Source organism: Micropterus salmoides, unplaced genomic scaffold (assembly GCF_014851395.1).
Source record: "Micropterus salmoides isolate LMB-PRFRI ecotype aquatic unplaced genomic scaffold, ASM1485139v1 Ms_hic_scaffold_11, whole genome shotgun sequence".
NCBI lineage: Eukaryota > Metazoa > Chordata > Actinopteri > Centrarchiformes > Centrarchidae > Micropterus > Micropterus salmoides.
Window position 1 is genome coordinate 35,837,247 of NW_024040152.1, and position 23,571 is coordinate 35,860,817.

The 23,571-nt window shown below is 44.7% G+C and overlaps 1 protein-coding gene across 1 annotated transcript in view; it reads left to right on the forward strand.

Annotated features, from left to right (window-relative positions):
• Positions 1–23,571, forward strand: part of trim33l (tripartite motif containing 33, like) — a 59,515-nt gene that overhangs the window by 32,622 nt on the left and 3,322 nt on the right. The window contains exons 3-11 of the mRNA XM_038712404.1: positions 4,684–4,819; positions 5,745–5,871; positions 6,016–6,132; positions 7,776–7,890; positions 11,073–11,219; positions 13,706–13,817; positions 15,724–17,501; positions 19,212–19,393; positions 22,154–22,265. Of these exons, the coding sequence (XP_038568332.1) occupies positions 4,684–4,819; positions 5,745–5,871; positions 6,016–6,132; positions 7,776–7,890; positions 11,073–11,219; positions 13,706–13,817; positions 15,724–17,501; positions 19,212–19,393; positions 22,154–22,265 (2,826 nt within the window). The remainder of the gene's footprint in view (positions 1–4,683; positions 4,820–5,744; positions 5,872–6,015; positions 6,133–7,775; positions 7,891–11,072; positions 11,220–13,705; positions 13,818–15,723; positions 17,502–19,211; positions 19,394–22,153; positions 22,266–23,571) is intronic.

Sequence of the window (23,571 nt, forward strand, 5' to 3'; positions counted from 1 at the left end):
GAATCTACGACCATCTTACTTACAGCTGAGAGCTGTGCAAAATAAGTAGTTATTCCCTTTTCTTCTGTTCTAATTTAAATTAAAATATTTCTCTTATTTACAAGTTTTAAGTAATTATATTTATTATTTTGCACCAAATCTTTAAAAATAAAAAATAAACACCCTCCTGGGACAGATGGCAGAGAGCAATTAATAGCTGGTTTGTAAATTACAGCTTTAAACATAATTTTTCTTTTACCGTGTGTTTTATTTTGTTCTAAGTTGAATCCTCCTCACTTCCAGTCAGCCGCAAGCTGCTGATAATGATTCTTTATAGCTCACAGTAGCCGTTTCCATCACCGTTTTTTTTTTTATGTGCACTGTGAAGTATCACATTAGAAAAGGTTGACGGAAACGTCAAAATACTTAATTTAACAAAAAGGTTTTTACACTCGCTTGAGGTGGTTTTTGTCGTAAAAGAAGTAATGGGCTGAATGAGAGATGGAAAAACTGTTGCCGAATAAGTTCTTACGTAGCAAACTGGGGCAGCAACTAATGATTATTTTTATAGTCGACTAATCTGTTAATTATTTATTCGCATTATTTAATCTCTCCCTGCTTCAACACAGCTGATTAAAAGCAGCTTCAGGATTCATAACGAGTTGATAGTTTGAATCAGCTGTTTTGGAGCAGTGAGATATTTAACACAGGGTTATTATCCAAATTAGCATTATTTAGATGTACAAATATTGATAGTGGTAGATACTTTACTCTGAGTAACTGGGACCAGAGCGCTCTGTGGGCGTGACTGGCGGCCGGCTGGCACCGCTAACTCCGCAGGCGCTTGTGGAGCTTCTCAACCCCGAAAACCTTTTGAGCACATTTTGGATTCGCCATCAACTTTCATAAAACTGCCAATATTTGAATTCTACACAGTTGATTTCTCACCTCAAAACCTCTCAAAAGTGTATTTAGTGATGAAATGGCTACAAAAGTTGTCTTTCTCCACTTCTTTCTGCTTCTCGTATGAAAGCTTCTTCTTCGTGAGTAGTCTTACAGTCAAGCAGTCATGGCAGACAGTGGAAGCGATACCCCAGCACTTCCCGTAGTGCATTGCAGTGAGACATAAACAAACAGAAATGTTCTTAAAGGAGACCTATTTTACTGGTTTACCAGTCCTGTATTGTAGCTCTGTGACTTCTGTATGTCAGCTCTGCATGATTCAATGTTCAAAAAAATATTTTCTTTTCTTATACTGACTCTTCATGCAGGCCTTCATTTCAGCCTCTGTCTGAAACAAGCTGTAGATGCTCCTGTCTCTTTAAGGCCCCCCCCTCTCAAAGCCCACTGTCTTCTGATTGGCCAACACCTGAATGTTACCAGGCTGTTGTTGTTGCTGGGCGGAACAGGCAGACTGAGCGTTGCCGTGGGAGCGGCTCCTGGTGTCGTGTTACCGACCCGTTGGTAGAAAAGCAGTTGAAAACAGAGTTCAGAACAGGAGGAAATCTGAGGTTTTTGCTCTTTTAAATACTTTAACCTCATTTTTTGAAGCTTTGGACATGTTTAACATGAAGATCCAACATTATAACGTTGTAGATGAGTCATAAAATGTGGAAAAGCTTAATCGGTCTCCTTTAATAAGAAGATTGCTCTCTCTCCCTTAAACAGCCTCTCTGTAATGATGCGTCGACAATGAAAAAAGATTTATATTTTTTTAATTTTTCATAAATTTCTGTAAGCGTCTCAGAGACGGACAGTGTCGAAGCTGCGTGTCTCATCTCTGCTGCTTTAAATCCCCGGCTGACGCTGCAGGCAGAGCAGACGGAGACTTGATTAGGAAGTAATTTAAGAAAAAAACGTAGAAAGATACTGAATAAGTGGTGAACGAGGCCGAGTGTTAACTTCTCAGCTGGTCTCTTAATATTATATAAACAGCGGCAGAAGAAGTACTCAGATCCTTTACTGCAGCCAAGATACTAATACTACACTGTGAAAAAATCCTGCATTCAAACCTTCCTTCAGCAAAAGCACGTGAGTATTATCAGCAGCATGCAGTAAAAGTACTCATGTTGCACTAAATGTTTCTGGATTAATATTCCTGCTACATTAATGTGTATTTTAATGCTGCAGATGTTTTAACTCCTGTTGGGTAGTTTAATCTGCAGCAATGCATCATGGTCTATAAGATCATCATGTGTTTGAGCTGAGCTAAAGCCAAACATCATAAGAACCTACAGTCTGTCGGCCTCAGTGCAGAAAGTAGAGCAGCAAGTAAATATAAAGTAACACAAGCATCTAAAACGGGTTCATCTATAAAACTTGGTGGAAGACATAACTGTGAGCGTCAGAACCAGACTGACCCGTCCACACTACTCTGTTTTGGTTTAAAAACAGTAGTGTGGACGTATTCGAAACAAATACGATCTCCGTCCTCAGCAGCTGATCTCCGTCTGTACTAAAACCACTGAAAGCGCGCATCTGGTGGCCGTTCACGTACACAGATGGTCTGTTCCGTAGTTACAGAAGATTTGGTGAAAGACTAAAGTACAGACAAAGAACCAGGTTTTATTTAGCATGGAGCAGTAACGAGCTGGGACGGTTACTGAATGTAACGCCAGAGTTAAAAGTAACGGCGTGGCGGCGGGAAACGGACTGAGAGTCGCCGCGAAGTAAATACAGAGACCCGCACAGAACAAGTGGAGGCTGTTAGTGTTGTGAATTATTTTGGAGCATTATAGCCTAAATTGTTATCATTAATTACTAGAGTAATGGTGGTCTACATTGTCATCATTTAAAGTGTTATTTTATAGTGTAAAGTTTAACTACTGCGTGTTTAATGAGTGTGTTCAAACTCATATTTTATTCTTATACTCTGTGTGTTTATCATATTTTATTCTTATATTCTGTGTGTTATCATATTTTATTCTTATATTCTGTGTGTTTATCATATTTTATTCTTATATTCTGTGTGTTTATCATACATTATTCCTATACTCTGTGTATTCATGAACGTGTGCTTTTTAATGAGCCTACACGAGCAGAGAAGCTGCTCAGGCCGCGCAGGCAAAACCTAGCCAACCGTAACCCACTCAATGGAAGCAAGGCACATGCAGTAAGTCACGTACGCCAGGGCTGAGATCATCGCGAACTGAGGCCAAGAATGAGATCATGACATGTTGTGATTAATGGCGCCTGGTACTGCATGAAACCAAGCTTTGCGCTGCCGAAAGTTAACTTGTATGAGACAAAGCACTCTCATGGTTGGCATTGTTAAATCATGTATTTGTTCATTGAATCACATTATACATGTATTAAATATGTTATTCCTTATTAATTCTTTTAAAAAATACGATTGTAAGTGTTTAAGTTTTAATGGTGTCAAACTATGCCTGTATAACTTTTAAAAAATACGGTGGGACTGAAGTTGAAACATATTAGTGGATTTCTAATCCAGTAATATAAAAAATATAAAGAGAGATAAATGGTAACAATAATTACATGTAATAATAGTTAAAAAGTGGAAATTGTAACATTAATGAAAGGGTTAATTTGGTAAAACAGTACAAGAAAAAGGCCACTAGAGGCAGTAGAGGATAGGAAATCCACCAAAGGGGAGGAATGGTCAGCGAACACTATAGGTGGAGTTAAGATGTAACGCCCACCTAGAAGGAGGAGATAAGGAGGAGTTAAGATGTAACGCCCACCTGAAGGGAGGGACAAGGTGGAGCTTAAGGTGAATATAAGGTGATGTTCGCTGACCACCAACTCGGTTCCATCCTGAGACCTGCAGGGATGTTGCTCGGGTTTATCTGTCCTTTATTGGAATAAACTCTTTTGCACCGACTCTTGACCGTCTCCAGTGAAGTTTTGACTACGCAGTTTTTTGACTAAAGAAGAAATCTAATAGAGTAATTTTATTGAGTTTATTACGTTGGTTAGGGTAGGGACCAGGTCTTTCACTGGCCCGGCCGGTCCTTATTTCCGACCCGACAGTAGGTGTTATTTACACGGTACAAATATTTTAATAAAAATACCAAATCTAAAACTCTGGCAACAGCATCTTGTTTCTGCTTTGCATGACTTATTAGAGCCAATCAGAGAGCCGAGCGTGAGTGTCTGAGTCGTCGTTTCTAAAGTCCTCCGTTTTTGCCCGTTAAAATGAAAAACGGGGTCGGCAGCGTTTTCAGACTTCTCCGCTTTGATGCTGCAGCTTTAGTTTCCCTGAGCTGCAAACTGCAACCATCAAGATTAAAACAAAACGGCTTGAAAAATATTTTCATTATTCTAAAATACATTAAAAAATTCACTTTTTGAAATAAATTGCAGAAATTATTTAACTTTTCCGTGGTATTATCCATATATATATATATATATATATATATATATATATATATATATATATATATATATATATATATATATATATATATATATATATATATATAATTGTTATTCAAGTAAGATTTCCGGGATTTTTCACATTTTGTTTGTGTCTCAGAAAGAAAGTCATAAATTTCCTGATGGATGTCGATCCAGTCGAGGGCTGTTCTCCTTATTCAGCTGCTTGTTGCTGTTTTTACTAACAGACATCCGTCCTGCTTTTTCAGCCCAGTCGGGGTTTAAAGAGTTAATTGAGCTCAGACTATCACCAACGCCTGGAGACGGGAGCTTTCCACTAACACGTCTTATCTCTTATCTCCTCAGTGCAGCAGCTGCGACAACTCCTCGGCCAGATGTTGGTGTCTGGACTGTAACGAAGCTCTGTGCGACGTCTGCGTGTCGGCTCACCGCAGAGTCACTCTGACCAGATCCCACAGGATCCTCAACCAGCCGGCGGCAGGTCAGACCCTGTTGATATGTGCTGAAACGTGGTTCTGCTTGGTTTCACCTCACTGTGGATCAGGGGTCAACTACTTTCATTCAAGGGTTGTTTTGTTTTTTTAAGCAGACTCTGTGGGGCCCGGACTTCCAAATAAACGTGTAATTATCATATTATTGTTTGATATTTTCACAGTGTGAACAGACTCTTAGAAACGAGGTAAATCCATAATGATATTTTCGTACTAAATGCTTCACTAGAAAACGCTTGCAGCTGTAAAAGTAACTGTGATCGGCAGGAAATATAATTCTACCAATGTTACGCTGTTATTGTTCTTGTGACACCTGTAGTGACGGGTGGTAACAGCTGATACTGGAGCTGCAACTTCATTTCACTGTAGCATCAACCAATGACCAGCTGCTCTGTCTCCCTTCATTAATTACATATATATATATATATATATATATATATGTACATCCTTTTAACCTTGATCTAGGTGTCTGTGTTTCAAAGGCATCTCCACCAACATTTTTCCTCGAGAGCGTTTGACCTTCTTAAAAACTAGATGTTACGTTAGTAAAAACACTCTAACATTATACTTCAGTCAAGCTGTGTTTGTGTCCGAAGTGCTTCAATGACATGCATTCATTATACATGGGCATAAAACTTCACTTTGAAGTGTAGCAAAACAAAGCTTCTCTGGGGATTTTGAAGTTTCAGCAAAAACAAACCAAAAATCCAAAAATGAGAATAACTCATTTTCAACCAATATCAAAGTTACGGCCTTTTGCCTTTGCACGGCAGTATAAGTGTGTGTGTGTGTGTATTTTATTTATTAATATTAGTCCACCCTCAGAAGCTTTATGTGGAATATATTATATATATATATATTATATGAAGGAAGACAGAGCAGCTGGTTAATGATGTCTCTGTCTTCTGTCTCCAGGATGCGTCTCGACTCCTCCCACCAAGTTCTGCAGGATCCACCCCTCCGAGCCGCTCAAACTCTTCTGTTTCACCTGTAAACAGGTCACCTGCAGAGACTGTCAGCTCATGACTCACATGAACCACAGGTACGCCGAGCGGGACTGTTCCACATCTCAGCTGTTAGAATCAGGCTGAAGGTTCCTCAGTATAGAGTCAGTGAGCGGTGCAGGCGGAGTTCGCCTGGTAAACGTATGTGAAGGTCACTCACCTGTTGTGCCTCCTCCTCTCAGCTATCAGTTTGTTAGCGAAGCGTTGAGCAACCTGAAGAAGCAGCTGGATGACCTGGTTCAGCCAATCCGAGCACAGCGAGCCACAGCGAGGCAGAGTCTTCTGGACATGGAGACCAGGTACACGAACAGGTTCCTGCAGGACGCCCGTGTAGCCCCTGATGGTTATTAAATGAGGTTAATGATGATTGCTGCTGTTTAAAGTTTATTCTTCTGTGTCGAGGCTTCGTGCCAGTGTGACTGTTCATACCTGTGCGTCTTCTTCTTCTATCCTCTTACAATTCTCTTGTACAGGTTGCACTGTTCGATGAACTCTTACTTCTTCTCCCAGGTCCCCCCCCATTAATGCCAAACGCACTAAGGGATTAAAAACTTTAAATACAACATAAGCTGAAACAGTTTTAGCTGCTTTTTGCTTTCGGGACCTTTTGAATGGAAAAAATGTTTGAACTCTTTCGAAAAGACAAAAAAGTAAGTTTTCAGTGATTTACATTTATCAGGAGGAGGTGGAACCAGTTCACAGTTCCCTGTGGGTTATTTACTGGGAGACCAAACAAAACATTCTTCTAAAGCAAAACAAAACGTCCAACAATATTTTCAGAAATAAAGGCACGTTAAGTTTTGACAGACTTTGGCGATGCCGAAACAAATGTACAACTGCTTCTGGACGTCTGTGAGATCTTTGGGGTGTTGCTCATAACCTGTTCCGTCACTGCAGCGGCGTCAACTTCCACTGGAAGTGTCTCAGCAGCGGGACAACTTGTCCTTTGTCCTCTGCTAGGCCTACCCGTAAAGCCCCCAACATCCTTGCTTTTTAACAATGTATAGGCGCAGACGGGCGTCGCCGACACAAACAGCACCGTTCACATACTTGTCAGCGTACTTGCGTGTGGAGGATTAAACGTGAATCCGCTAGGGGGCCGATCAGGGCAGGATCATCCCTCGCCGACACAGAGTTATCGTAAACAATCCAAACATAGCAAACTTGAGGCGATCGTGGTTTTAGTGAGCCATCATAGCGAACTCGGTAACTGTGGACTTGCTCCAGGGGTTTTACTGTAGACATCCCGCCATAAATCTCCTTTCTTTAGGTCTGCCGCTGACCTTCTTCTTCTGCCTTTAATGACGGTTGGCAAACCAACTGCGTACCGCCACCACCTGGCTGCTGTGTAGAACAGCAGTTTGCTGCTGACCTGCCGGTCAGGTCGACACACTGCCCCCACGTTCATGTGCTGAACTGCATCTCGCGGACGCGTAGCGTTAATTCCTGGGGACGTGCACGACCTACGCTCCAAAGGAACGCAGGATACGAGTGGCAGTCATCTTGCGTGCGCTAACGCAAGTATGTCCAGGCTCTCTGCGACCCGCTTGTCCCGTCGTCTGCATGGCTGCATATCCCACAGGGAGCATTTCAGAATCAGAGCGTTTTGCCTGATTGTGCTGACATGCTTAGATTTTATTGATTGTGGTTATCGGTGCTTTTCCTGCTTCTACCGCAATAAAGTCGGCTACATAGTTAACTGGTTTCTTCTTTTGTCTGGGAATCTGCACAACGTGTTTTATTTTTGAAAATTGACCGGATTCTGAGATCCAATTCTCTGGTGCCGTAACGCGACGCAGGCGAACTGAGTGGATTCGACACAGAAGTATAAATGGGCCTTAACAGTGAAAGCATGTGTTTGAGTCTTAGGTTGCTGCTGCTGGTTTTCATGTTCCAGCTACTAAGCTCCAAAATCAAAGCCACCTGTGTTGTTGTGTCTCAGGCTGCAGCAGGTGTCTGAGAGTCAGTCGAACCTGAAGGAGGAGCTGCAGCAGTCCTACTTTATCATAACTCAACACCTGAAAAGGAGGATGGAAGAACTTTTAAAAGAGATCAAGGTAACTTTACAGAGACTCTGTTTTACTCCAACTTTATTCCCTTTTTCTACTTTTTATCAGAACAGACTGTGAATGTTAACGAGTCTGAACATATTGAGAGAAGACTATTGTAGAAGCAACTTGCTGTCGGCTTTGGACTCTGAATGAAATGATTTTGAAGAGGAAGATCTCACCTGTTGTTTAAAGAGACCTCTCAGAGAAAACGTCTGAATCCTGGACTGTACCTTTACTTCATACATGTGTTCTTCTTCTTCTATGGAAACTAAGTCTCCTGTCATTGGTTGATTATATTAAGGATATGTTATATTTCTAAAAGAGAAGAAGCTGAGTTTAGCAACGTCTACTTTCAGTCTCAGGATCTACTTTTAAAGAAACTAAAAGGTTTCTGCAGCCCGTTGTTTCCACGGTGATCTGAAGACCTGCGACGGTTAGACATGAACGAGACGCACGATGTGAACAATATAATGAACGAGACGCACGATGTGAACAATATAATGAACGAGACACATGATGTGAACAATATAATGAACGAGACGCACGATGTGAACAATATAATGAACGAGACACATGATGTGAACAATATAATGAACGAGACGCACGATGTGAACAATATAATGAACGAGACGCACGATGTGAACAATATAATGAACGAGACGCACGATGTGAACAATATAATGAACGAGACACGATGTGAACAATATAATGAACGAGACGCACGATGTGAACAATATAATGAACGAGACACGATGTGAACAATATAATGAACGAGACACGATGTGAACAATATAATGAACGAGACGCACGATGTGAACAATATAATGAACGAGACGCACGATGTGAACAATATAATGAACGAGACACGATGTGAACAATATAATGAACGAGACGCACGATGTGAACAATATAATGAACGAGACACGATGTGAACAATATAATGAACGAGACACGGTGTGAACAATATAATGAACGAGACACGATGTGAACAATATAATGAACGAGACGCACGATGTGAACAATATAATGAACGAGACACGATGTGAACAATATAATGAACGAGACGCACGATGTGAACAATATAATGAACGAGACACGATGTGAACAATATAATGAACGAGACGCACGATGTGAACAATATAATGAACGAGACGCACGATGTGAACAATATAATGAACGAGACGCACGATGTGAACAATATAATGAACGAGACGCACGATGTGAACAATATAATGAACGAGACGCACGATGTGAACAATATAATGAACGAGACGCACGATGTGAACAATATAATGAACGAGACGCACGATGTGAACAATATAATGAACGAGACACGATGTGAACAATATAATGAACGAGACGCACGATGTGAACAATATAATGAACGAGACACGATGTGAACAATATAATGAACGAGACACGATGTGAACAATATAATGAACGAGACGCACGATGTGAACAATATAATGAACGAGACGCACGATGTGAACAATATAATGAACGAGACGCACGATGTGAACAATATAATGAACGAGACGCACGATGTGAACAATATAATGAACGAGACGCACGATGTGAACAATATAATGAACGAGACACGATGTGAACAATATAATGAACGAGACGCACGATGTGAACAATATAATGAACGAGACACGATGTGAACAATATAATGAACGAGACACGATGTGAACAATATAATGAACGAGACGCACGATGTGAACAATATAATGAACGAGACACGATGTGAACAATATAATGAACGAGACACGATGTGAACAATATAATGAACGAGACACGATGTGAACAATATAATGAACGAGACGCACGATGTGAACAATATAATGAACGAGACGCACGATGTGAACAATATAATGAACGAGACACGATGTGAACAATATAATGAACGAGACGCACGATGTGAACAATATAATGAACGAGACGCACGATGTGAACAATATAATGAACGAGACGCACGATGTGAACAATATAATGAACGAGACGCACGATGTGAACAATATAATGAACGAGACGCACGATGTGAACAATATAATGAACGAGACGCACGATGTGAACAATATAATGAACGAGACACGATGTGAACAATATAATGAACGAGACGCACGATGTGAACAATATAATGAACGAGACGCACGATGTGAACAATATAATGAACGAGACGCACGATGTGAACAATATAATGAACGAGACGCACGATGTGAACAATATAATGAACGAGACGCACGATGTGAACAATATAATGAACGAGACACGATGTGAACAATATAATGAACGAGACACGGTGTGAACAATATAATGAACGAGACGCACGATGTGAACAATATAATGAACGAGACGCACGATGTGAACAATATAATGAACGAGACGCACGATGTGAACAATATAATGAACGAGACGCACGATGTGAACAATATAATGAACGAGACGCACGATGTGAACAATATAATGAACGAGACGCACGATGTGAACAATATAATGAACGAGACGCACGATGTGAACAATATAATGAACGAGACGCACGATGTGAACAATATAATGAACGAGACACGATGTGAACAATATAATGAACGAGACACGGTGTGAACAATATAATGAACGAGACGCACGATGTGAACAATATAATGAACGAGACAGTAACCTCAGTGGTTATTTGCATCCAGTAGAAAGCTCCTGAACGGTCAACACCGAAGCAAAAACACCTAAACAGAAAACGGCTTCTTAATGAGCTTTATGACTTGTTGTAATCAGCTGTTTGTTTTGGAGAGCAGGTGACTGACTTCGGCCCCTTGTAGAAACCTCCTGACTGACGAAAACCTGAAACAATAACTCCGGACCCAGTATTAGCTTAACTCCATCAGCTGCTAGCTGTAAACACACCGCAGGACTCGCTGCACACGGCCTGCTGCTTCTGAGCTCTAATTAATGCAGACGTACGATGACGTTTCTGACCTGTGCATTGCAAAAACTGAGCTCTCAAAAACAATGAAAAAAGCAATGAAATGGGGGAAATACTACTTTGAATAAGCTAAATTATCTGCCAACAGAACAAGAACATTTCACTTGCTACTTAAGAACAAAAAAAGTTGAAACAAGTGAAATTCTCTAGATTTTAGTTTTGGGAGTTGTTGCACAGTTTATTGCATGTGAATGTTTTTGTTTGTGAGCAGAAGGTGTGTGAGCTGGAGCGTGAGACGATTCAGAGGAAGATGACGAAGCTGAAGCAGATGCAGCAGAATCAACAGTTGGTGACTGAAACTGCAGAAAAAGCCCAGAACGCCAGCGACCTGTTGACTCTGCTAGCCTACACGGCTGAGGTACATCTCATACATTACATTATTATATTTAGGGGACGCCTTTCAGGACACTCAAGGGCATCTTGTATACAAGGTAATAAAAAGGTCATAATTCAAACAGTACAAGTTTAAAATAAGAAGACAAAACAATTACAGAAGTCAGGGGTTAAATAAGTCTAAAGACTATGTGCTTCACAGAGTTTTGAGGGGGTATTGTGGTCCAAAGCCGGGGGGCCGAGCAGCTAAAGGCTCAGGCTCCCATGGTGGAGAGGCGGAGTGAGAGTAGGTGTGATATGTATATGTGATTCTTGCTGCAGAGTTCTGAACCAGTTGGAGTCGATTTATAAGTTCGGTTTGGATACCAGTGAGGAGAGTGTTGCAGTAGTCTAGATGGGAAGAGACAAAGGCACGGAGGAGCTTCAGTGCTGGAGTGTGAGAGAGAGGGTCGGAGTCTTCAGAGATTGCGGAGGTGGAAAACGGCAGTCCTGGTGATGGTTTTTATGTTGGATTCAAAGGGCAGGGTGTTTGGATGACAGCATGATGGGAAACCATCAATATTAATAATGAGGTTTTGCTGTTTGGAGAGGGTGGATTTGCTGCCAATTAGAATGATCTTCATTAATCAGTCACGACAACGGCTAACGTTACCGTTAACAGGACATTGTTACACAAACAATGGACACCGCGACCACCAGAAAACAAAACACTGGAGTGTACTCACGTGAGGAGCTCTTACAGTTTCGGGATCGACCTTTTGAATGTCCGAAGGAGATCCCGGCGAAGTTAAGGATACGAAGGCGAGGATGTCGTGCCAGCGTGACGGTGAGGAAAAAGAAGACAGGGAGCCGGTGGAGATACAAGTCCTGTCATGGGGAACGTCCCTGAACATTCCGCCATCAGCAGTGCCGGCTCGCGCTTGGGGAGAAACCAGATTCTCAACAGGTTTGACACAACAAGGCTGCCTGGACCCCCCTCACCCTCCACCTCCTCAAGCAGCATCACCTCGGTGTAATGAAGACTTTCGAGAGACTGGTGCTGCAGCACCTCAGGCCTCTGGTACGTGACTGACTGGACCCTCTGCAATTTGCGTACCAGACTAACATCAGCTACCTGCTTCACAGAGCTTACACCCACCTGCAGGAGCCACACAGCACGGTGAGGATCATGTTCTTCGACTTCTCCAGTGCTTTTGAAACCGTCCAGCCTCTCCAACTGGCTGAGAAGTTCTCTGTGATGCAAGTGGATCAGGACCTGGCGGCCTGGATCACTGACTACCTCGCTGACAGGCCGCAGGATGTCAGGCTGCATGGCTGCCTGTCAGACGTCGTGGTGAGCAACACTGGCACACCCCAAGGAACTGTCCTGTCACGGTTTCTCTTCACACTCTACACTTCTGACTTTTGCTTTGACTCTGGAACAAGCCACCTCTAGAAGTTCTCAGAAGACTCCTTCATCGTCCACTGATGACAGCGAGGACAAGTACAGAGACCTGATTGAGAGCTTCATCGGATGGTGTGACAGCAACCACCTCCAGCTCAACACAGAAAAAACCAAGGAGCTTCAGGTGCAGCAAGAGGCGGTGAGGCGGTAGAGATGCTGGACACCTACAAGCTCCTGGGGGTGCACCTCAACAACAAACTGGACTGGACAGACAACACCAAGGCCCTCTACAGGAAAGGACAGAGCAGGCTGTTCTTCCTGAGGAGGCTCAGGTCCTTCAGATGTTCTACCAGTCTGTAGTGGCCAGTGTCATCTTCTTTGCTGTGGTGTGCTGGGGAGGGGGACTTGTGGCGCCAACAAACTGGGCAAGCTGGTGAAGGCCAGCTCGGTGGTGGGGATGAAACTGGACAGTGTGGAGGCAGTGACTGAGAGGAGGATGAGAAGGAAGCTGAAAACCATCATGGACAACCCCTCTCATCCTCTCCATGCTGAGCTGAGGCAGCTCAGGAGCTCCTTCAGCCCCGATCCTCAAAGAGCTTTGGAGGCTCATTTGTGCCGTCAGCCGTCAGCCTTCACAAGACGAAAGCACCAAACATTGTGTCAAATGCTGCACTCAGGTCTAAGAGGGTGAGGATGGTTGGTAGGCCAGAGTCAGTTGGTGATTTTGACAAGGGCAGTTTCATGGAGGTTATTGAAGTTGAGATGGTTTTGTAGTGGAGTGGCCACCACCCTCTCCGATGTTTTGGAAAGAAAGGGAAGGTTGGACTTTGGTCTGTAATTGTTTAGGTCGTCAGGGTTAGCAGAATTTTTTTTCAGTATGGGAAGAGAAGAGGGCCAGTCAGATTTGAGAATGAAGGGAAGAGTGACTGGGATGTCAGACCTGGACACAGCTCCCCAAACACACCAGACAATAAGCTATGATGTGAAGAAACTACCTGACCATCGATTCAAACCAAGGAAACACCTCCACAGAGAGAAATATGACTCGTACTGCTTCTTCAGGTGGTTAAATCAGCCAAGCTGCTTCAGACAGACCTGTCCTGACCTTGTCCTATATCCGTCTGCAGATTGAGTCTCAGATGAAGAACCTTCCTGATCGGGACTCATCTCCTCCTCAGACCATGTTTCAGATGAATGTCGTCACTGAAAGGACTTCTCTGGAGGCCATTTTGAAGTTTGGTAAGTTTATCTTTATTTAAATCTGTTGTTTGGTCTGATTTTATTCTCTTTCCTGTGTATCTGCGGATCTGACCTCGTCAGTTCTGACGTCCTTCCCAAGATGTTTTTTGAATGTCACATTTCTGAAACTCAGTCTAACAGCAGTGAAGCAATGCTGCCTAAGCGCTGCACAGGGCATCATCTTTGGTGATTTTGAGTTGAAACGTCTGCCTAAATCAGCTCTTCGACATATTCCAAGACTGGAAAAAAAAACAAGGCTTTGACACGGAGCCACAAAAACCCACGGATGTAAAATGTTGAACTAACTCCACCCTCTGTCGCTGCTGCTACACTTGTCTCCATCTTCCACATTTTGGATCATCTGTACTGTAGAAGAATGAGTACCGTCAGGGTTTTCAGAATTTGGCATCGACTTGCATTTATACTTATTCGTTAAATATATCTAATGTTTTTATCCAAAGCGACTTAGAATTGCTAAAAATATTAGAGGTCAAACGTCTCTGGAGCAACGAGGGGTTGAGTCTTTGGTTGATGTGTTGAAGTGGGAATTGAACCCTTGTCTCCACACCTAAGGCAAGTGTCTTATCCACTGCCCCATTCACTACTTCTGGGGAAACCTGTCTCCCTAAAATTCCTTCACAGCCTCCTTCTAGTTTGTTTTCAATAAAATGTACTGAAACAATAAAAGGCCATTTATTATTTTGGTCAGTAATAAATATGCTTGTCAGGTGGATTTTTCCATCAACCAGTCCCTATGGCCAAAGAGTCAAATGCGTAATTTTGGACGCTACTTGCTGAACAGGCTTACTGATCAGTGTTTCCCTTAGGATGGAGTTGTAGCAGCGGAGGTGAAGCAAAATTTCTGTCTGAATATAAAACCCCAACACAACACGTCTCAGCAACTTTGCTCTTGTGTCCATGAGCACGCGATGCGCCTTAGAACAGCTTCAAACTGCAGTGTTTTCCCAGTTTAATGGGAGCTTTACATGAATGTTTCAGTGCTGGTTGTAAAAGAAAATTCTACATTTTCCAATGAAAAATATGTAATTTCACGTTATTTTCACCATATCTCTGAACAAAGAGTTGGAAAAGCAGCCAAAGATCAGCCTGCTGGAGGAACTCCAACCTTCAGACCTGGAGAAAGTAATCTGGTTGGTTCTGTTGCTCCACAGTGATTTTACAGTGATGGCAGGGCATGTTTTGGGCATCGCCCCTAAAACCCTGTTAATGTGACCTCAGAATCCTTACAGATACGACTCTTCATGTTTTGTGTCTTCATTTTACAGCTTCTTAATTAAAAAACATTAATATAAAAAATAGGCAACATGAGATTTTATGTGCACATTAAAATCCAAACAAACGTCTCCTCATTAGCTTCAAAGGACTAGTTTGCATCAGTAATTAGCTTTCCTAACCTCAGCTCCTCCAGTCAGCTGCAAGTTTGTACCTGATGTTCTCAACATTGGACAAGTAGGCAGTAATAAAATCCAGCTTCCAGTTACTTTCTATAAACTGAGCTAATGTTCAGTCACAGAGCAGCTCTGTAGCTGCTGTAGAAGCTGCTCAGTCTGAAGGGGAGATGTTCGCTAACGCTACGCACCTCCCAATAGGAGTTACTCTGCTCTTATAACATCTGTCACGTAAGTTCTGCATAGAACGAGGAGAAGAAGCAGGCCGAGCATTGAGTGCTGCCGTGCTCCCAGTGTGAAAACATTTGTAGAGCTTAGTGGGAAATTTTAGTAGCTCCTGAATCACGACCACATATAGAGGAAACACTGCTGAAGAATTGGCTTTTTACTCGTGAAGGTTTTATTGCACTTCCTGTAAGGGTTAGGGTTGGTGAAAGAACACTTCCACAGCAGTTTCTTGGTTAAATCTGCTGCTGACGTAACGTTTCTGTTTCCAGGTGAACTTCAAGTTTCATGGATCCCTTTCTCTGTCCCGCATAAATCCTCAAATCAGAACATAGACACTCCAGCCTCCTCCACCTCCACCTCATCTTCCCATCTCAACTGCACCCGTCCTGCACCACTCCCCCAAACCAAGACCAGTAGTGACACTGACTCACCTGTTCCAGTCAACTGTTCCTCTGCAGTGTCAAATTCTTCGTCCACTCCATTGGGTCCTCCTCCCCCCTACTCTTCCAGGTCACTCTCCACCTCCTTCACGTCGTCCAACTCGTCCCAGTCCTCAGCCACTCCTCTTACCTTCCTGTCGACCCTCTCTCAAACTGGGAACACCTGTGACACTAACTCACCTGTTCTGGTCAGCTTGCCCTCTTCACGTATGTCTTCGTCCAATCAGTTGAGTCTTCCTCCCTCCTCCTGCCTGAGCTCCAACCAATCCATTGTTCCTGTGACCTCCACCACCACAGTTACTTCCCTTACAACTGCACAGGGTCCATCCTCTTCTGTGAGGACGTTCTCTCACCTGGGAACTAACCTGAAACCGGTGTTGCTGCCATTGAATAATGTTCCTACCTCAGTGAAACTGCAGCCTGTCAGCTTGAGTTTCACCTCGTCAGCAGGTGCATCGCCGTCCTTCGCGGTTGTCAAACTTGCCAAACCCTCAACAGTTTTGAACCAACTGATGGCTCCCCATCAGAGCAACACCGCCTTCTTGATGACCAACACACAGACGGCGTACCAGTTGTCCTGCTGGCCCTCCGGCTTCCAGTCAGTGGTGCCTCAGTTTCCCGTGCTGCTCAATCAGACGGTGTCTTACGCCTTACCTGGAAACGCCTGTCTTCAAAAGCAGGAAAACTGCAGCAGTCTTAAGATGTGCCCCGCAGCCACCACAGGAAATCAAATCCCTGTCGGACTGAGTCAAACAACTCTGCCGAGCCACGAGCAAAAAGCAGACAACCAACCTCTAAATTCCACGAACTCTACAACTGTAACCAGTGGCGCTCTGTCTTCTGAAATCAGCCCTAATTCTGCCTTTCTGAAACTCCAGCAGCTGTGTCTTCCCCTCCCTGTCACGCCACCCACGTCCACCTGTCTTGCTCCCACCTGCAGGCCCCTCCCCCACACTGCCCCACCTGTTCCAGACGAACATCTCACGGCATCACGGACGACCACATCCGATCAGTTGTGTCCTTCCTACTCATCCTCCGTCACTCCTCCTACAACTACCTATCTTACCCCCTCCTGCGAGACCCTTCCTCAAACCGAGAACACCTGTGACACTGACTCACCTGTTCCAGTGAACTCTCCTCCTCCCTCCTCCTGCACAGGCATCAACCAATCCAGTGTTCCTGTGACCACAACAACTGAAGTTACAAGCGGCGCTCTGACCTCCTCCGAGGGTCCCACCACCAGCCCTCTGAAACACCAGCAGCAGAGTCCGGTGGTGAAGGCGGTGGCGGACTCCGCCTGTGATCGCAGCGTACAACAGGTTGTAGCGAGGCAGCACGAACATGCAGAGAATGAACCGACGTCCACCATGTCTGAAGAAACTGAAGCTGCAGGGAAGCCATTTACACCTGAAGTATCAGACAAAGACGAACCGATTGCTGAGATCGGACACCCGGACTACAGTCTAAGCAAATGGCAGCCCAGAGTGCGTCTTTTCAGACTGCCTGTATCCCCGCCCCACCCTGGACGTACCCTCACTGGTTATCGCCTGGTCCCCGGTGATGCTAAAGATGAGATTTACCTGGAAAAGATGAGCAAGGACTCTCAGGTAGGAGGTCACCGGCGAATCATGACATTTAACACTGTTGTGTTTAAGTTATTTATTTTACAGGATAACCCAATCAGCCCGGCTCCTTTCTTCAAACGTGACTTAACTCATTTAAGCGGACCAAATTTGGTCCGACAAAAAGAGGTAGTCTCGGTCCGGATCAAACTGAACCATGGTTCGGCTCATTAGTGTAAAAGCATTTTTTGCGTAGTTCAGACTTTCAGACTATTTACAGGAAGTTTGGTGGTTACCATGTAAACTGGAAACAAACTAATGCACGAAGAAATGCATTAAAATAAGGACACAGTTATAAATCACCCTGACCGCCCATCTTTTGAAACAGAACGCCACTATGGAAGCAAACTGCCACTAACCTCTTTGGTCTGTCCTCCTTTCCTACCGGCTGCGACGATATAATGTTTGCACAACGAGGACATTTATTTAGCGAATTTGAACGAGCCTCGAGTATCGTTGCTGCAGGTAGTAATGCCAAAATAAGTTACAACAACGAAAATGTTGGAGCTTTTTATTGCTTTTCGATTTTTCTTTTGAGGTGCAATAGAGTTTCTGTTCAGCAGTAAACCGACTGAAGCAGGGCTGGATCCAGTCCATTTCGATTTGTGGATGTGGAACTTTTCAAGTATGATGAGGAGCTGCACAATAAAGGTCAAATTGTCCAGAGCATGAAATACAAAGTATGACTACATACAGCTACCAGTGGAACTGTCAACATGCTGACATCAGACGCTCTTCCATTCTACAAATCAATCAATGTCAAGTATAGGAAGACGCAAATGATGACGACAGGAGTCAAGTACGTCATTTACGTACTTACGAACATACGTTCTTTTAGTGTGCTCGCATATTAGCAATGTGAAACCAAATCAAAGCACAAACTTTTGTTTGGGCCATGGTGCGGACTTTCCTGAGCCTGAACTCAGTCCTGGGACTGTGGCTGGAGCAGTTGATACTGGGTTAAAGGGGACAGAAGGTCCCTGTAGCCGTGGTTGGAGCGGTGGATACTGGGTTAGAGGAGCCTTAAGGTCCCGGGTTTGAGGCTGGAGCAGCCGGTTTACGGTTAGAAGAGACTGAAGTCTTCCTCAAGGCCGTGGTTGGAGCGGTGGATACTGGGTTAGAGGAGCCTGAAGGTTCCGGGTCATGGCTGGAGCGGTGGATACTGGGTTAGAGAAGCCTTAAGGTCCCGGGTTTGAGGCTGGAGCAGCCAGTTTACGGTTAGAAGAGACTGAAGTCTTCCTCAAGGCCGTGGCTGGAGCAGTTGATACTGGGTTAAAGGGGACAGAAGGTCCCTGTAGCCGTGGCTGGAGCGGTGGATACTGGGTTAGAGGAAGCTGAAGGTCCTGGGACCAAGGTTATAGAGTGGTCAGTTCAAGCCTTAAGGTTTTCAGGCCATAGCTGGAGCGGTTGATACCATGTCAGAGGAGCCTGAAGGTCACTGGGCTGAGGCTAAAGTGATACTAGATACTAGGCCAGAGGAGTCTGAAGGTACCGGGGCCGTAGATGGAGCGGTTGCTACTGGGCTAGAGGAGCCTGAAGGGTCCCTGGGCTGTAGCTAGAGCGGTTGGTAGCCACTGTTCCTTGCTGCCCACACTGTAATGATACAGATCTGTTTTCCTTTGAGCCTGCTTTGAAGAACTCACAGGGCCCAGGTACCGTTAAACCACCCACATGTTCCTCTCTGCTGTGTTACAGTCCCATGTTGATGACATCGTAGACGACTTAATGGAGCCGCTGTCACCCCCAGAGTCTCCCGTGACTCTGCAGATTGTTTCCTGCTCGGCCTGTGGATCAGCCAACGGGTCCATAATCTGCTGGTCCTGCGGTCGAGGATACCACAGAGACTGTCACGTTCCCCCTGTCGGACCTGACATCTGGTAAGAATCAGTACAAAAAAACAAATAAACCAGCGATCCAGAAAAGCAAGAGGTTAAACAGAAACACTCCACGGACGGAAAAAACAACATACTTTACTTCACCTGCAGAGTCAGAGGCTGATGTTAGAGACGAAAACTCACTAAAATTGTCTGGTTGCAAATTCCACCCACTATTCAGGCAAATAAAAGACACTCATTGACCTCATGGTGGCGCTATGACTTTATGTTTTTGCAATAATCTCAAACGGCTTTGTTTGGAGTCAAATTTTATCATTTTTATCTCTGGATTCACCTGGATTTCTTTTTATCACTTTGCTCAAAAACTGACCTCGTCGAACGGAAACTTTGGTAGGATCGTTGACGGACGTTGCTGATCTAAAGTTGTGAAAAGACTTTTGTCATTTAATTTTTTAATACCTTTTTACTTTTGTGTCTTTACGTATAATTTTACACAAATACTCGTAGGGGCCATACGTTAAATGTTTTTACCTCACTACTCATTTGATGCATTAAATTTGTTAATGGTTGCTTAAATTGGGCGTGGCTTTATTACAACACAATGTTGTGTAAACATGATGCTTGAACATATGGAAAGATTTATTGCTTTGTCCATGTTTAATCAGTAGACAGGAAGAATGTAAGTGTAGCTGGTTCAAACTGGCTTGATCTGGTTCTAGAGCTGTGCGGTTTGAAAACAGGAAGCCAGATATGCACATCTGGCGCTTTGCTGGCAGGAACACCAGAGATCAGATAACCACAGCGTGAGTGGGTAGATGATCTCATGGCTTGCAGATGCAAGCCTCAGTGCGAGGCCAGCAGAAACCCCAAACCCGTCTTCACCACTTTAAAAATCTTTGTCAAAATGGACAGGAGTCGGTCAAAAATCGGAACAAAAATAGTTCACATCTTGGCACGCTCAGAAGAACTGAGGCGGAGCTGCTGCGTTTAAAATATATCGCCATCAGTCGATGTTGCGTAGTTACTGTAAATCAGACACTTAATGTTCCAAAAACCAACATTCTCTGTTATACAATACATTTCATAACATTAGGTCATTTCCCGCAGCGGAGAATCTGGGACTTCCCAACTAAAACTGGATCATACTGGTTTTTCTTGGCACCAAACGCTCATTTGCTCACTTCCTTCTGCACTGTTTACATTCTGCTAATGCTACCACTGCCTCCACTCCCACCAGCACCTGGATTTTTATCTACTTCAAAAAGCAGCCAAGATTTCATGCTCATTATTCCAGAGTGGTCATCATTAAAACCCACAGTATGTGCTGTTTCTTAAAACATAACAAAGAATAAAGTGCAATTTATTTAAACAAAATGCATTGTGGTGTTTCAAAAATCTGAGTATAATACTTTTAATGCACAACAATTTAACAAGAAGCTTTTGGACACCCTCTTCAGACGCGCTCTCTCTTAGAGGACGTTCGTTTAGCTTAGCGGTTTACTGTCTTGAGTAGAGACACAGTCACTTGAGATAGACTGAGAGCCTGTCGGGAAATAGTTCATCACATGTGCATCTCACATAGACTCAAGATCTGTTGTAAGACTTCATTTTATAACCGGAAGTATATTTAATAAGTTAGTTAGTTGATTGCACCAATAAAAACCGGTCCTCACCGGCGTTTTAGCTGAATATCAGAACGTACACTGGGCATATGTGTGCAGACTGTCGTAGAAGATTCAACACAAGAAGAAAGTTCTACTAGAGGCAAAGAACAACAACACCCGCGAAGAACCACACCAGAGGGTTTTTGCATGGAATGACTACAAAGTGGAATTGAGATAATGGATAAGACCCAGTCGGGAAGCCAAACATGAGCGCCTGCGTCATCGTTTTTAAAGTCTGCACTAACACGCTTCCCCGGAAGGATCTACAATTTAATATCTACAGCTGTGTTCTGTCTTTATCACCTTAGAATGAGACATTTCTATCTACAAACGCCGCGGCTCCTCTTACAGGGACGTCACCATGTTGCATCGTCATGTTTCTACAGTAGCCCAAAAACGTACACACTGAAGCTTGAAAGAAAAAAAATCCAACACCATGACAAAAACTACGTTACAAGTGATGTAATTAATGTTAGTGTCCAGTCCAAACATTTTGCATGTAACCCTGGACTCAGAGAGACTGATCTTCTCTGAGCTGTCCAGACTTACGATGTTTGACCCTGAAGCTGGAGAGATAACATGCTCTTTCAGCTCTCCTCACTCATTCGGCCTCAGAGCCAGAGACAGCAGGTCCAAACACCAGGTTCCCACTTACAAAGCAGGGCTGAGAATAAACACTGGTTTATTTCTCAGCGCTCACAGAACGGACATCTTGTTGACCTTGAGGATATGTTTACAAAATACGTATTTGAGATTAGAGTCGCTGACCCCACCTTTTAACTGAGATTACCCAGTGAACAGGTCCCTACCCTGACTGAGGGGTGAGCACAGCACGCTAAAGAGCGGATCTGACAAAAAAGACACAACTGTTTAATTGTGACTGTAAAACAGCTTTAAGTACAAATGACTCACTAAATTGTAAAGAAAGTTCCTAGTTCCACAAAAAAACATGTTACCTTCACAGGTGTGTCACGTTAAAACCTGCTGGTGACTCAAAAGATGGAATATCTCCCTTTTCTAGAACACTTTTAATGTGAAAAATCAGCAGGAAGTCTTTATTTATTGTCATTAGCTTAACACTGAACAAAACAACAGCAAACTGATTTGTGTTTGTCCGTCCCTGCTCTTTGTCTTACAGGTCAGAGTGGACCTGTTCGCTGTGTCAGGACCTGTCAGACCCCTCAGACCCCTACAGCTCTGACAGACCACGAAGACCTCAGAGTCCCTGTCTCAGTCTGCTGGACCAGAGGGTCAGAGTCCACACGCGCACACACATGCATCCTCTCCAGCAGCCAGCAGGGGGCGACTTAAACCTGCGTCCTCTCTAGCGGCCAGCAGGGGGCGACTTAAACCTGCGTCCTCTCTAGCAGCCAGCAGGGGGCGACTTAAACCTGCGTCCTCTCTAGCGGCCAGCAGGGGGCGACTTAAACCTGCGTCCTCTCTAGCGGCCAGCAGGGGGCGACTTAAACCTGCGTCCTCTCTAGCAGCCAGCAGGGGGCGACTTAAACCTGCGTCCTCTCTAGCGGCCAGCAGGGGGCGACTTAAACCTGCATCCTCTCTAGCAGCCAGCAGGGGGCGACTTAAACCTGCGTCCTCTCTAGCAGCCAGCAGGGGGCGACTTAAACCTGCATCCTCTCTAGCAGCCAGCAGGGGGCGACTTAAACCTGCGTCCTCTCCAGCAGCCAGCAGGGGGCCCCTTAAACCTGCATCCTCTCTAGCGGCCAGCAGGGGGCGACTTAAACCTGCGTCCTCTCCAGCAGCCAGCAGGGGGCCCTTAAACCTGCATCCTCTCTAGCGGCCAGCAGGGGGCGACTTAAACCTGCGTCCTCTCTAGCAGCCAGCAGGGGGCGACTTAAACCTGCGTCCTCTCTAGCGGCCAGCAGGGGGCGACTTAAACCTGCGTCCTCTCTAGCAGCCAGCAGGGGGCGACTTAAACCTGCGTCCTCTCTAGCGGCCAGCAGGGGGCGACTTAAACCTGCGTCCTCTCTAGCAGCCAGCAGGGGGAGACTTAAACCTGCGTTCTCTCTAGCAGCCAGCAGGGGGCGACTTAAACCTGCGTCCTCTCTAGCAGCCAGCAGGGGGCGACTTAAACCTGCGTCCTCTCTAGCAGCCAGCAGGGGGCGACTTAAACCTGCGTCCTCTCTAGCGGCCAGCAGGGGGCGACTTAAACCTGCGTCCTCTCTAGCAGCCAGCAGGGGGCGACTTAAACCTGCGTCCTCTCTAGCAGCCAGCAGGGGGCGACTTAAACCTGCGTCCTCTCCAGCAGCCAGCAGGGGGCGACTTAAACCTGCGTCCTCTCCAGCAGCCAGCAGGGGGCGACTTAAACCTGCGTCCTCTCTAGCAGCCAGCAGGGGGCAACTTAAACCTGCGTCCTCTCTAGCAGCCAGCAGGGGGCAACTTAAACCTGCGTCCTCTCTAGCAGCCAGCAGGGGGCAACTTAAACCTGCGTCCTCTCTAGCAGCCAGCAGGGGGCAACTTAAACCTGCGTCCTCTCTAGCAGCCAGCGGTGGGCGACTTAAACCGTGCGTCCTCTCCAGCTGCCAGCAGGGGGCTACC